Source organism: Culex pipiens, chromosome 2 (assembly GCF_016801865.2).
Source record: "Culex pipiens pallens isolate TS chromosome 2, TS_CPP_V2, whole genome shotgun sequence".
Classification (NCBI taxonomy): domain Eukaryota; kingdom Metazoa; phylum Arthropoda; class Insecta; order Diptera; family Culicidae; genus Culex; species Culex pipiens.
This window is the reverse complement of record NC_068938.1, coordinates 183,113,948-183,129,427: the sequence shown is the minus strand read 5'-3', so window position 1 is coordinate 183,129,427 and position 15,480 is coordinate 183,113,948. Positions and strand designations below refer to the sequence as shown.

General features: G+C 38.4%; 4 protein-coding genes across 5 annotated transcripts; 3 read left to right on the top strand and 1 right to left on the bottom strand.

The window, feature by feature from the left end:
- The first annotated feature begins 18 nt into the window (after positions 1-18).
- On the top strand, positions 19-494 carry LOC120429494 (uncharacterized). 2 transcript variants are annotated; one of them, XM_039594573.2, is made up of 2 exons: positions 19-222; positions 288-494. In XM_039594573.2, exons 1-2 carry the CDS (start codon positions 68-70, stop codon positions 457-459), a joined length of 327 nt encoding a protein of 108 aa, XP_039450507.1. In that variant the 5' UTR covers positions 19-67; the 3' UTR covers positions 460-494. The 2 variants fall into 2 exon arrangements, with proteins under 2 accessions (XP_039450507.1, XP_039450502.1); XM_039594568.2 differs by having other exon boundaries at positions 33-222; positions 285-494.
- Positions 495-3,096: 2,602 nt separating this feature from the next.
- Positions 3,097-3,757, top strand: LOC120428918 (cuticle protein 16.5-like). The gene is made up of 2 exons (XM_039594062.1): positions 3,097-3,105; positions 3,170-3,757. The coding sequence occupies exons 1-2, from the start codon at positions 3,097-3,099 to the stop codon at positions 3,641-3,643; spliced, it is 483 nt and encodes a 160-aa protein (XP_039449996.1). The 3' UTR covers positions 3,644-3,757.
- Positions 3,758-11,815: 8,058 nt separating this feature from the next.
- LOC120428769 (cuticle protein 16.5-like) lies at positions 11,816-12,658 on the bottom strand. Its single transcript, XM_039593855.2, has 2 exons — positions 12,515-12,658; positions 11,816-12,448 (listed from the first exon to the last, which is right to left on the bottom strand). Exons 1-2 carry the CDS (start codon positions 12,521-12,523, stop codon positions 11,924-11,926), a joined length of 534 nt encoding a protein of 177 aa, XP_039449789.1. The 5' UTR covers positions 12,524-12,658; the 3' UTR covers positions 11,816-11,923.
- A 957-nt stretch (positions 12,659-13,615) lies between these two features.
- On the top strand, positions 13,616-14,423 carry LOC120428759 (cuticle protein 16.5-like). Its single transcript, XM_039593845.2, has 2 exons — positions 13,616-13,758; positions 13,825-14,423. Exons 1-2 carry the CDS (start codon positions 13,750-13,752, stop codon positions 14,353-14,355), a joined length of 540 nt encoding a protein of 179 aa, XP_039449779.1. The 5' UTR covers positions 13,616-13,749; the 3' UTR covers positions 14,356-14,423.
- Positions 14,424-15,480: the final 1,057 nt, after the last annotated feature.

The following is a 15,480-nucleotide window of genomic DNA, read 5'->3' as shown; positions in this document are numbered from 1 at the left end:
TTTGGTTGAAAAACTTCAAAGTATTTGGCAGCAAAATCTAAAAAAACTCTTCATTTTCCATCCCGCCATGAACTGTTTCTTCTTCTATTCGTACCTTATCTATTTCATTGGATTCCTGATTTCGCTAAGCTACTACATAAAGGACATCCTTCAGTACCGCAGGCTGGGAAATCTAATAACATCAAGAAGAGCAATAGTTCAACCAGCAGCACCCGTTGAGAGGTCGGTACCAAATCTCACCATTGAGCAAATAACTCAACTAATATTATCAATCAATTTCCCAGAAGACAACCCGCCCGGAAGTACGTCAGCAGTCATCGGCACAAAATGCTCCGCCGGAGGTGGATCAACGTGGTCAACCGGCTTAGCGGGAAACTACGGATTAAGCCACCCCGCGAGCGGTACGAGCTGTACTTTGACTCGGATGGGGAAATTGGCATCAGGACCATCTCGGCTTAGGGGGATGTGCTGTTGGTGTTGTGATGGAGTGAAAACCGTGTGAAACAAAAACTCAAAATTTGAAGTGAATGATTGGATTTTTCATGAAAAAATTTATAAATAAAATGAAATGTTCTTGAAAATTGCATTTCTTAATTTTGAGTGATTTCAGTATCGTTTGAAAATGGTTTTCTTCAGTATCACTTAACTAGCCTTTATTTTTGAACAAATAATTGTTGACAATCATCGGTTCAATTTCGATGTTGAAGGAAATTTCACGAGTATTGTAGTACTTTTATGCTATTTTCAATAAAATAAATGTTATTATCAAGCCTAACATCTGATAACGATTAAAATAAGTGTAGCTGTTTTAAAATGTTACGGCTAATTCAAAACAATATATTTTGCATTGGTAAAAGAGGAACAAAATGAAAAAAGGTTCATTTTTAACATTGAAAATCGAACCAATAGTTTTCGAAAAATTGTCAGTTGATAAATAAATAAATACTAATAATGTGTTGAAATAAAATCATTTTGAACAATTTTGAAATGACAGGTTTATATCTTAGTAACCACCATATCCGATCATGCAAGTTTCAAAATAATCATTGGAACTGTTTTCAGCTTTACGAAAGATTTGTTTCGGGGGAACTTTTCCCTCAATTTTTATTTAAATTGCAAATTCCAGATTAAAAAAAGTCCTGATGCCAATAAATTAAACACAGCCTATAAATTTAAAAAAGTAATTTTTGATTATGCATAGAAATTAATAATTTTAAAATTAAAAAATCGATATTTTCCCTAATCATCATTTTTTCAAAAATTTACAACCCCGGTCCCAGATTATGCACCATCCTAAACTCAAGGGCAAAGATGCTTTTTCGGTTTTTTAACATTTATTTAAAAAAAATCAAGAAATTAATGATTACGGAACTAAAATAAAAAAGTGTTTAATCCAGATATGAACTCGATTCGACCTGGAGTTTGTAGGGGACACTTTTTCTTTTACCGAATTTATTGGGTGTAAATTTTTGCTCGAGAGACCCCGTAGATCCCGTTTTTTGGTGATAATTTTATCAAATCTTTGTTCCTGACTGTTTACAATAAAAACATGAACAATTTTTTTTATTTTTATCCATTTCTATTCTTTAAAACTTGGAAGTAAAAATAAATGAAAATCAGGTTCGTTTCCAAGGATACTCGATGTCACCCGAAAAAAAATCTTCTGCTATTTGTAAGTTTAACTTTGTAAAGGTTAAACTCGGATGAAAATAAACATTTTTAATAAATACATGTTTAAAAAATACAAAATATGCAAAAAAAAAAAGCAACAAAATGAGTTTTTCGTAGAACAAAAGCTGCTAAGAATGATCGCGTGAATACGAGAAAAACAAAAAAAAATCTAAAAAGGTGCAGGTGGCTATGTTTTACATGACCAATATAACAAAGATCTTTCTTTACCTTCAAGTTGACGAAAATAATTTTCATGCTTGATTGTTTTACGCTGCTACACATCGTAATTTAAAAAAACTGACCAGTGTTTTTGTCCAACCAACTTTAAATCTTATGGAAATTTGCTGATCTCTCCGACACTTTTGTTTCAAGGGCATGTTATTTCATGGGCATGTTATATAGTGGAAAACATCAAAGAACCTAAATCATCATTACTCAAAATAACCTTTTTCTTATTTTTTAATAAAATACAATGAATTGGTGTGCAAATATTTGAAAATCTCAAGTAAATCTCAAGTAAGTAAAAATAAATAAAATTGTTCACTCTACAGCATTGCCTTGGCGTTCTCGATTGCGAGATTCCTACTCGAAACTAGGTGCCCGAAGGCTTGATTTTTGAGACATTTGTAAACCTTTTTTTACACCTAAGCTTCCATCCACCCCGGGATTCAAACAGACGCCCTTTGGATTGTGAGTCCAACTGCCGACCAGTGACTCTACCGAGGGAGACAACATGGACTGAGGTAACAAACTAACCTCTAGGGAATTAGGACAACTGAAAGATGAAAAGTTTAGGCTATTTAAACATGTCTGCAAAGTTTGTACCAAATACAAATATTCAGCTTTTGTCATAGAATTGCTCTTTGATGGGTTTTGAAACACTTTTTTCAGGTTTTTTTGCTATTAAATTGAGTTCAATATTAACTGTTGGTATGACGGCAAAGTTGCATAGCATTTCTGAATCTTTCAAGTTCAACCCGCGAAAGAATGTCATAATGCGTCTTAAAAAATCTTCTGCTCACCACGACCTTTCCACGCGTGATTTTCGGATTAATGCAGCCAAAAAGGTGACTCGTTTGCCAGGTAAGAACGCATACCCAAAACCTCCGCTCCGATTTTTGGCTTCCTCCGTCAACAGCTGTTTGCGCGTATGATGAACTGCATCAAGCCGAGACTCAATCGGTGAAGGTCGCGTCACAATCGCGCAAAATTGTAGCAAATTTTTGGGAGGTGCAAGTGCGAGTGATGATTTTGGCACGTTGTTTTAAGTTTAAGTTTTATATGCCAAAAGAAGGTCTCCGCAGTGATGGGTGACGACGTTGGATGGGTTGTTGTATAAAATCGGTAACGGTTCTCCGAAACTGTATCATTTGCTCAAGTGTCGTCCCCAAGGAACAATCGTCAATCTCAGCCTCAGCTGCCAAAATGTTCAAGGTAAGTTTAGTTCTATGGCAGGTTCTTAAGAATTTTGAGTAATTCCTAGCACTTTCAATTCTAGTTCACAGTCTTCTTCGCCACCCTGGCCTACGCCAGCGCCGGACTCATCGAAGCCAACCACCACGGATTGGCCTATGCCGCTGCACCGGTTGCCCACTACGCCGCCGCTCCGGCCACCAGCTACAGCTCGTTCACCAAGACCCACTCCCCAGCGATCTCCTACGGAGCTGCTCCCGTTGCCTACGGATATGGCCACCATGCTGCTGCCCCGGTTCTGGCCGCCCCAGCTCTGTCCTACGCCGCCCCAATTGCCAAGGCATCCCTGGCTTACGGCCATAGCTACGCCCCAGCCGTTGCTGCCCCTCTGTCCTACGGCCACGCCTACGGTGGATACTCCGGATATGCCCGGGCTGCTCCCCTGGCCACATACGGACACCACGCCGCCAGCCCGATCCTGGCCGCCCGCTCGTACGGATATGCCCCGGCTGCTGTTGCTCCGCTGAGCTACTCCAACTACGGCCATTACGCTTACTAAGTGTAGTTCTACCCAAAAAATCCTCAAAAAAGTTAAAGTAGACACCTGTTGATATGACCTGTTGTAGCGAATAAATTGTTTGTTTGATAGCTCGCCAAGCCAACCCAACCTTGACATGCCTCAGCTATTTTTTTTTATTAGATTTCGTAACGCGCAGCACGTGTTTTTGGGGGAATCGAACAGAATCGTGACCTGGCCATCAAGATGAAGAACCTCGGTAAAGTTACGGCAGGACCGATCGGTTGTGTTTACACGCGAAAGCTCATTCATCACTTTGCTCGCAGCGATCAGACCTCTAAATGGCTCAAATATTTCATCTGAATATTCGATTCTCTGCAAAATTGGTGTTCTCGATCAAATTTTGAAATGTTTTGTTTCCAAGCCCGTTGCAAATATTTTGCATGAGCGCAATTCGAGAAATGAAATGAGCATTGAAATTTCAAACCAGCGTCAAAATATCAAATAAAAAAGAGTCGATAGCGAATGTTTCGCATTAACTTGTTTAAAAAAAATCTTCCTTTGAGCGAAAAAAATGCGGTACTAGCGACACAAGATATGTGTTTTAAAAGGCATTTCACACTTGCCCAATTGTTTAGCAATAAGTGAATTTCAATATATCTAAGTACAGTCCAGACTCGAGTATCCGAAGCCTCGATTATCCGAAGATTATTCGAAGTTCGATTAGACGAAGGTTTGTATAAAACTTTGGATAATCTAATCAGGAACAAAAAAAATAGTTTCGTATTTTTATTATTTTCTTTCTTTTAACATCAAATTAGAGTTCTGCGACCCTATTTTAGTCAAATTTGGATGGTTGATTGCATTCTATCACCGGCATTTTGGCCGCCATCTTGGATTAAACAAATTTTAAATCACTTTAGAGTAGCTTAGGGCTCGACAATCAAAAATACTTAAGCTTAAGCTCGACAATCAAAAATAAGACAATGAAAAAAATGTGTTTGTCTTTCGATTATCCGTAGTGCAATTTTGCCAAGGCCTTCGGATAATCGAGTCTGGGCTGTACTGACGATTGTTTTTTGCAGAAAAAAATCTTTTTGCGGTATTGTACTTTGGAATTTATTTTTTTAATAAATCCCAAGTTTAAAATGACTATAAGCGCAGAAAAGTTAATTCCAAATTATTATGAGTTGATTAGATTCCTAAGTCCATTAAAAATAAAAAATAAATGTTTTGCCCAATTGATTTTTCGGGCACATTTTGAAGGGGAAGGGGGATGACATAGACAAATATTGGCAACGGCCTTAGCATAACATTGCAAGAATTATCGCAAAAAAAAATCTCAAATTAATTTTAATTAAAAATGTGCTGGTAAATATGACACTGTATTAAAATCATTAAGGGTACACAGCAACCAAGGAAGTTGTTGTCTTCTTATTCTAAAATTGTTGAACTCACGGACCAATCCATGTAATTTTTTTTTTTATAAAAAAAGGACAAATTTGGTTGTAAATTTTTATGGAAATAGTAGCTTAGGGGATGAATAAAAAATTGTACTGATAATAACCGTAGTTTTGAAGATGCTAAAATGTATGTAACAAAAATCTGGGTGCAAAAGCTCTGGTTGATGTGTACTTTTAAAAAATCCAAGAATTAATGATTCTGTTTTCGTTTTTTTTTGTTGCTATAAATTGAAATTTTACAAAAATCCAAATATTTTTTATCTATTTTATTCAAGATAAATATCGCAGGAAAATGCAATTGAAATTGTTTTCAGCTAATTGATTGCAAGTTTGGTTTTAATTGAAATTTCGCAGATCAAATTAAATCATCAAATTTTATTTTTTGATGGAACTATTCAAATAATTGACGCCGAGTCATTATTTTTTGAAAAAGAATTGTTTGGAAAACTATTACTCAAAAAAAGTTTTTTGCCTTCTGTTTTAAATGAAAAATTTCTAGTAAAATTGCCTTAGAGACTACGAAGATTTAACCTCTGGTTGCTGAAATGCAGCAAATAATAGAAAAAGATACAAGAAAATTCAAGTTTTTAAGTCTTATCCAAACATCATTTTATTTTCCAATTTCCAATATTCCAATATTTACCAATATCTCAGAAACTTACTGTGTTTCAATGTTAAAAAATTTAACATTTGTAAAATTTTGTGATCTTTTCGATTTTTTTTTTGAAGATATTAAAAATCAACCCTACCATTTCAAAAGAACGTATTATTAAATATTTATCCAATTTTAAATGTTAGAAATGATTCCATAATTATAAAAATATTTGTTTGCTTGGACCATAGAAGTTTCATAGAAATTGGTACTAGAAAATAAAAAAGCTCTTCGAACGAGAATTAAAAAAACATAAATTTCCTCGTTTCTTTTTCCTTTATTCGCTGTATTTTAGCAGCCAGAGGTGCAATCTTCAATGTCTCCCAGACAATTTCACTGGAAATTTTCTCAACTATTTTTAAAAATCGACAACCGGAATTTTCAATTAAAATTTAACATTAAAGGGCTATATCATATTAAAATCTGTTAAGTACTTTTCGATTGTAAATTTGGTTTTTCATTAAAAACTGAAAGCCAATTTTTTTTTTCGAGAAAACTTCATTGAAAAAACACACTTTTTCCAAAAAATCATAACCCGACGTTCAAATTTTTGTCCATACTTTTCCATGACTCAAAAGTTGCGGTTTTCTGTCTCCTACCATTTTACCATTTTTTCTGAATAGTTCTCATTTAATACCTACAACTTTGCCGGAGACAACAAACCGATCAGAAAATTTCTATAAAAACATTTTTTTGAATATTTGCGTAACATATTAGTGAGACAGCTGCCAATATTGTATGGAGATGTGTATGGGTGGCTTCTTTGGTCATAGAAAAGGCCCATAAAAAGGTTTATTCAATTAAAAAAAAGATCAATTTCTGGTTTGGGTGGAGAATTGTTATTATCTTGATCCACAATGCTTTATCAACAACGTTACATGTAGAAGTATTCTACACATCATTGTTATGTTCTATTTAACACAAAAGAGCACAGAGCACCATTTCAGAATCATCATCATTTCTGATTGAATCATCCTGATTAAAATTAAAAGCACTTAAATTTTTCATTTGCAGGTAATTTTTAAACTCAAGAAGCTGGAGAAGAAGAATTATTCAACCGCAAAATACCTGCATGATTCGAGATAATACAGTAGCTCTTATAATCTCGCAAATAAAAACACTAACTAGGCAGTAAAGGGTTAAAATTGGTGGCGAACCATTTTTCAAATATTTGTTTACTTTGGTAAAAAAAACATCAAAAAACTGTATCTTGAAAATGAAAATTTTGATAATTTACACAAAAAAATGCTTCTTGAGATTTTTTAAAGATGAAAGTTATGCTCCCAGAGAACTCCTCTGCAATCTCATATAAATCCATCAGCTGCTGCAGCAGCACCGAAATGCGATGAGGAGTTTGTTTTTCTCCCCGGCTGGTGATGGACATGCGGAGGTCCTCGGCGGCGGCGGCGTGACTTTCGGTGGCTTGATGGTTTTATTACGGGTTTGAAAAAGGGTTTCGCTGTGCTAGTTGGCTGATGAGTGATGGTTTTTTTTCTTCTCGGAGTGAGCTTTACCGGGTAATGAATTGAGATGTTCTTTTTCTTCTTCGACTTTTGTTGATTTGTTTGCGTGTTTTTCGCCTCAGTTGTCGTGTTTTTCGATCATATTTGTCTCAATTAGGTGAACATGAGGGGGAAGTGATAAATTGAACTTGAAATTGGTGGCGAAGCCTTGTTAACATGCCAAGGGTTTTCAATAATTTATGCAATAGACTTTGAAAAACTTAAATTTCGGCTCAAAATATTAAAATTAATGATAAATAATTCTCTTTATATTTATTGTAACAAGAATTCAACACAAACAAACAAATTAGTAAGCATGATGGCCATATTTGTCATAGCCCAGATGACCTGCCGAGGTGTATCCGTAGGCACCGGTTGCCAGCACAGGTCCAGCAGCGTAGTGGCCATAGTTCACCACGGGAGCCGCTCCGTATCCAGCATATCCGTAGTTGTTACCATAAGCCAGAGCAGGGACGTATCCGTGACCATATCCGGAATAACCGTAGTTGTTACCATAAGCTACAGCAGGACCATAGTTCAGACCATGAGCAACTGTCGGAACAGCTGGGACGGCAAAGGTCTTGGTGATGGGGGCTGGGACAGCGGTTACCTGGTTGGTCAGGACGGCATGACCTTGGGAGTGACCGGTGGCGTACGGGACGGACGGGTTGACGACCTGCGAGCGGTATTGGTAGCTGACGGCTGCTGGAACTCCAGCTTGGTGATGAACTCCGGTGTCAACGGCTCCAGCGCTGGCGTAGGCCAGGGTGGCGAAAATGACGGCGAGCTGTGGGAAAAATACGGGTTTTTTAGGGACGTTCTTTGGTTTAGGTTATGTCAAAACTTACCTTGAATGCCATTTTTAAGCAATCTTTGTGCTGTATTGAACGATGAACTAGCTTTAAAACTGTTGAAGAAGTATTGATACAGTTTGAAGCTCATCCTCAATATTTATAGTCAAAATGTTACCATTTTTGCAAACCTCTTTCATTAGAAAAGGAGAGAAGCGAAATTTTGCTCAACCTTGATTCAATTGTTTAGTATGTACTGAAGGTAATTTAACCTGGGTAACGTCAATTAAATAACTGTATCGATTTCAAAAATCAACTCAATAACGAACTTTATTGAGTGCTTGTGCGCAAGCGAAAAGAGAAAAACTTGTTTAACCGCCCAAAAATGTCACCTTTTGGTGGCTCCTGTGCAAACTTTGAGCCAAATTTTCTGAAACGATCGTCGTGTGCGACGAACCAAAACGAGACTGTCGAAGCATTAAGTTTAATGTTATGTGCTCAACTGCAATTTAAACTAGTTATTGTTCAAGTATAAATAATTGGGTCAAAGTTGAAGACGACACCATTCTACTATAGAAGCTCATTCAAAGATCTGCAACTTGACAATTCTTAGAAAGATGTCCATCAAGGTTCGTCAAAGTCTGAATCTCCGCTGCAGGTGCCACTCTACACCACGACATCCGTGACCTACGGCGCCTACGGAACCTCCGCCCCAGCCATATCCTACGCTGGCCATCCGGCTCTGACGTACGGCCACAACAACTACGTCCCAACTCTTCCCTACAGCCACAGTTACGGATACTCCCCGATTGCCCAACTAACCACCTACCCAGCCCTGGCGGCACCACGAGGTGGCTACGGCTATGCCAACCACGTGAGTCACGGCAGCGCTTACGGCCATTACGCTTACTAACTTGCTAGAAATATAAACATTGAACTCTTGATCTGTGACACATGTAAAACAAGGTGTTTCTCTAACTGAATTACAACCGGAAGTGACCGGCTTCATAACCCCAATCCAACCTGACCGGGGGTGATAACTGTCAAATAAACCAAAGTTACAAACCCGTTCTCCTCGCCCATACCTGCAAACCCTCAAAAGTGGACTCGCTAATCGGAAGTGATCTCAAATCGAGCAATATTTTTACGACTTCAAGTCCACTCGCGTGAACAGATGTGCACAAATCCAAGGTCGTCAACCGGCTGGTTCAGATCTAATTTAGCACGCACTCGCTGGGCAGGATGGCCGGTTGACTAAGTCTACCGAGCCGCGTTGACCTTCACCAGCTGGTTGAGTTAATCGAAATGTGATTAATATTATGCTTACTGTGAGAAACACCGCCCCGCGGGCCATCGCGCACTGGTCATCATAATCATTTGGGCAGGGTGGCTAATTAAAGTTAATTTTAAGGAAAAAACAAACACTAAACTAGTTTTAAAGTTTGCTGCTAAAAAAAAACCCTAAATTTATTTATGCAATCAAGTCTCATTTCAATTAAAAATCTTTGGTTCAAACTTAATAAAAAACTAAAAACTAAAAACTAAAAACTAAAAACTAAAAACTAAAAACTAAAAACTAAAAACTAAAAACTAAAAACTAAAAACTAAAAACTAAAAACTAAAAACTAAAAACTAAAAACTAAAAACTAAAAACTAAAAACTAAAAACTAAAAACTAAAAACTAAAAACTAAAAACTAAAAACTAAAAACTAAAAACTAAAAACTAAAAACTAAAAAAAACTAAAAACTAAAAACTAAAAACTAAAAACTAAAAACTAAAAACTAAAAACTAAAAACTAAAAACTAAAAACTAAAAACTAAAAACTAAAAACTAAAAACTAAAAACACAAAACTAAAAACTAAAAACTAAAAACTAAAAACTAAAAACTAAAAACTAAAAACTAAAAACTAAAAACTAAAAACTAAAAACTAAAAACTAAAAACTAAAAACTAAAAACTAAAAACTAAAAACTAAAAACTAAAAACTAAAAACTAAAAACTAAAAACTAAAAACTAAAAACTAAAAACTAAAAACTAAAAACTAAAAACTAAAAACTAAAAACTAAAAACTAAAAACTAAAAACTAAAAACTAAAAACTAAAAACTAAAAACTAAAAACTAAAAACTAAAAACTAAAAACTAAAAACTAAAAACTAAAAACTAAAAACTAAAAATTAAAAACTAAAAACTAAAAACTAAAAACTAAAAACTAAAAACTAAAAACTAAAAACTAAAAACTAAAAACTAAAAACTAAAAACTAAAAACTAAAAACTAAAAACTAAAAACTAAAAACTAAAATCTAAAAACTAAAAACTAAAAACTAAAAACTAAAAACTAAAAACTAAAAACTAAAAACTAAAAACTAAAAACTAAAAACTAAAACTGCGAAAAGAGTTAATTCGAAGTAGAAATAACACCAATTGCAGAGTAAAAAAAAAAACAAGATGCCACCCTGTACGAATTCCCACCATCATCTGGCCTAGGGTGTCTCTCTAGTAGCTCTAATTTGTGTGTGCAAAATCACCAGCTAATGAGTCGACTTTTGCGCGTTGACCTTCGGCTACGTCAAAGAAGAACATTCCGCTGTTCGGGGTTTGTTGTCAACCATCTATAACGGCCTGAACAGAAACTAATCAGCGGGTGATTTGTTGCGAGTTTTGCTTTTTAAGGTGATATTGCGGGTATCAGGATTAATTATCATTCCGCTGCGATCGTATCCCGCCGTTGCGGAAATCGCAGAGGTCCCTTAGTAGGCTCAATTGTTGGCAAGTCCGATCAACATGCTTGATTTCATATCTTAAAAAGACACGTGGTCGTGAAATGCGTTGCGCTAATCAAAGTGCGCTTTATAGTCGCAGCCAACCTACAGTTCAGAACAGACCGCCGCACTTTGCGCAGTAGCCAGATTGACGCTCTCTAGAACCGCAGAATGTTAAAATATCTTGCCAAGGATAATACTTTGTCGGTGGGAAATGGGACAAGTTCTAGTTCTTGGCGTGCGGGAGGTGTTATTTGCCGCTTTGATTGATGGTTGAATTTCCTTTTCAACTCATCTTGAAGTCATAAATCAGACTTCTGAGCTGATGATTGAGTAATGTTGGCTTTATGTGAAACGATGTGTAACAAAGTTGAAACGATGTTGTTGGTATTTTATGAATATTTGTTCGAAAACTAAATTTCAAAAACGATAACGGTTCCGCAGCTTACCGATCTAACATCCTTCCGACACTACACGTGCCGTTCCACCGGACGATTCCAACATTTCCGCAACCAAAATAAAAAAAAAAATCCTTCACTGATGTGTAAACTAACGTAAATCAACGCTAAAACATCGATACATCACCCCAGCGACGACGACGATGTCAATCGGGCGGCTCAAAAATCTAAAATTCCATTGAAAGCCGCTCTCCACATTGACATTTATTCGGACCAAACGATCCGTTACCAACCGAATACGCCTTTGACCTTCCATGGAGGGGCAGTAGCCACAAGCGATTTGCGGATTATCCGGAAGAGCTAGGCTTAGCTGTCGCGGCTAGAAATAAGTCGCGAGCGTTTTAGTGCCTCGTAAACAGGAAGCTATTGGGCTGCGAAACTAATTCTATGGATGGAGTTGAACTCCAGTTGGACGTAAACTAAAATTTGAACAAGACTTTAAGTGATAAATGCTACGAAATTATAGTTATGGAAATTGAAGGATAAATTATAATATTTTGGATGATCAGGGAAGATGGAAAATTAAAATAATATGATTTTTGACTTTAACAAAGCAACATTTAACAATTTCAAAAGAAAATACTTTTAGTTTTGTTTTAAGCGAAAATTTTATTCAAATAATCAACATTTCAACAATCATGGCCGATCTGGAGTTCGCCGTGACTAGTTCTGGCGTCCTGTTTGCTCCCGGGAGATCTTAGTAGGCATAGGCGATCAGCGGGCTGTTGTACTTCATGTACGAGCTGGTGTAGCTGGTGGCGTGAGCAGGGGCGTAGCTCAGGGCGGCAGCTGGGGCGGCGATCGCAGCCGGCTGGGCAATGGCGACGGTCTTGGTGGCCAGAGGTGCGGCGTACGACGAGTATCCGTAGTTGTTTCCGTAGGACAGAGCTGGAGCGTAGCTACGGGCATAGGACAGGGCCGGGGCGTAGCTGCGGGTGTACGAAAGGGCAGGGGCGGCGTACGATTGAGCAATCGGGGCAGCGGCGTAGGACAGGGCAGGGGCGGCGTAGGAGGCAGCGATCGGGGCAGCGGCGTAGGACAGGGCCGGGGCGGCGTAGGTGCGGGCAATCGGGGCGCTGTAGGCCAGGGAGTGTCCAGCGTTCTGGTATCCGTAGCTGTAGGCTGGGCTCGAGTAGGCCAGAGCCGGAGCAGAGTACGAGCTGTAGGCTGGTTCCAGGTATCCAGCGCTGGCGCAGGCCACGGTGGCGAGGAGGGCGACGAACTGTGGAGAGGTTAGAATATTGTTAGGTTAGGATTTGAGAATATGGTTTGCAAGTTGTCGAAGTACCTTGAACATTTTGGATAAAGTTGGTTGTTTTTGCTTGGTTTGAAAGCTGAACTGCAAGTGATATCCTACTGATGCTCACCGCCAATATTTATATCCAAATAGAGTTTCCATTTTCCAAGCAACCCACTCACCGACGGAAGTTACCAACGTTTTCCATGCAACATGAGCGTCCTTGTGATCCAGTAAATAGTCGTCCAATTGATCAACAGCACCAGATTGAAAGTACACTCATTCATTTGGTGAGTAAGTGCGATTTTTCGTTGCCATCCACTATCCCGGGTTTCTGCTTTTTTCTACTTCTTCGCCGAAAACTGGAATCCATTAAAGCTACCGCAAATTAATCCAATTATTACATCACTAAAAGCCCAAATTAAGATTTTTGAACACATATTGACCCCATGGAGGGTCAATCAACACATTTGATTTGAAATTCCTAAAATTAATCAAATTACCCCACGCAGACAAATTCAAAACTCAGCACCTCATAAAAATATTAACCACATTCCTCACCCTATGAATTGATCAGATTGGATAAGGCAGCTTAGGGCTACCGAAGCCCTAATATCAAAACAACAAGTTTGCTTGGATCTCTACATCAGGTCGAAACAACAACAACTCCACCAGATTGCTACCTCAAAGCAAACTTGTGATACCCAAGTCTCAACGACGACGACTCTCTAAAGTTCAAGGTGACGGTGGGTCTTGTCGTTTTCTTTTAACCAGCCAGAGTGCCCGACTTCCACCACCTCCGAGACCACCTTGATATCGCTGCAGACGATCTACTTTACACGTGGGCGCAAACGATGCAGAAAGCTCGTCGCTTACTCCCGTTGGAATCGCTCTGGTGGCGCCAAGGTGGAGACGCGTGGCATTTGCTTAAGCAACTAGTCCCGCTAATGGGGTAGGTCTTGGACGCAAACGATCCAGAATGCATTGATGCGGATTAATTTTGTGCAAAAGCCGAAAAAGTTGTTGCCAGATAGCGTCGTGTGAACTACATGCCTGGGAAAAGGAACCAAATGGTGAACCATAAATAACGACGAGTTAAGCTCTGCAAGGACATCAGAAAAGCTTTGCGGTAAATCGGGATACGCGTCGTTGATTTCGGCACTGAAAAACTAGATGGATTAAATAAGTTTGGGTACTTTTGATATAAATATTGGCGTTGAGCATCGGTAGGACATCACTTGCAGTTCAGCGTTCAAACCAAGCAAAAACAACCAACTTTACCCAAAATGTTCAAGGTACTTCGACGACCAGATAACCCTATTCTCAAACCCTAACCTAACAATTTTCTAACCTCTCCACAGTTCGTCGCCCTCCTCGCCACCGTGGCCTGCGCCAGCGCTGGATACCTGGAACCAGCCTACAGCTCGTACTCTGCTCCGGCTCTGGCCTACTCGAGCCCAGCCTACAGCTACGGATACCAGAACGCTGGACACTCCCTGGCCTACAGCGCCCCGATTGCCCGCACCTACTCCGCTCCAGCCCTGTCCTACACCGCTGCCCCAATCGCTACCTCCTACGCCGCCCCTGCTCTGTCCTACTCCGCTGCCCCGATTGCTCACTCGTACGCCGCCCCTGCCCTTTCGTACGCCCGCAGCTACGCCCCTGCCCTGTCCTATGCCCGTAGCTACGCTCCAGCTCTGTCCTACGGAAACAACTACGGATACTCGTCGTACGCCGCCCCTCTGGCCACCAAGACCGTCGCCATTGCCCAGCCGGCTGCCATCGCTCATGCCGCCCCAGCTGCTGCCCTGAGCTACGCCCCTGCCCACGCCACCAGCTACACCAGCTCGTACATGAAGTACAACAGCCCGCTAATCACCTATGCCTACTAAGATCTCCCGGGAGCAAACAGGACGCCAGCACTAGTCACGGCGAACTCAAGATCGGCCATGATTGTTGAAATGTTGATTATTTGAATAAAATTTTCGCTGAAAACAAGTTGTGCCTGTCTCGATCCGATAATCATTGTCCTATGAATTGATTCTGGTCCCTGTTCGCCCTAATTGAGGCCTATTTTTCAATTATTTTTATTCGTACTCGATGCTCGAAAACTATAATTACAAAATTTGTAACAGTTATAAATCCTTAACTGTTTTCGTTTACACATCTGTTTTAATTGTCATGTTATTCAAGGGAAATTATAATTTAAATCTGCAAATACCCAGGTAGGCAGTTTTATTCTTTAGATCAAAATTATTAATTTTAAAATTGTAGTTTTTAATTTTGTGGATATATCTAAAACCTATCAAAGTCAAACCGCGGCTGTCAATGTAACCTTGGTTTACGGAACTCGCAAAAAATTTATATTCGGATAAAACTAATTCAAATATTCTTTTTAAAAAAATTCGAATGGTTTTATCAGTTATTGTACCGTCAAAAATTAAAAAATATAAAACTAATTATGAAAATATTGTGTTCATAATGCTTAACGACTTAACCGATCTATGGTTCCAAAAATCAAAATTTAGGAAAAGCTTAGCAGTGCCCAACTTCAACACAATGCAAAAATAAATTATATACATTGTATGCTAAAAAGTTTACAAACGATTGCACAAGTTTTAGGAAAATTGATATTTTCAGCAAAAAAATATTTAGACCCTTTATGGAAAAAAATAAGGGGTAGACAAAAACATCAATAAAAAATTGCACTGAACTAGTTAAACCATGAGAATTTTTTTGTTTATTCTAGGTTGTTATTTTCAAATATGACCCCGAGAACGCTCCAAAGTGAAATAAGAATATATTAGAAATATAGGTTAAAGACTATTGCTAGGATTCTGAGATATGATCAGTTAAAAAATAATATCAGATTTCGTTACATTAATTGAACATAGAGCACCATGCGTCTCCAGAAAGAAAGAACATGGAACTTATTTCGATGGAGAAGCATGGTAGATGGTACATTGCGTTTGATTAATTTACCGAAATCCGTTATTTTTTCAATAATCATATCCTAG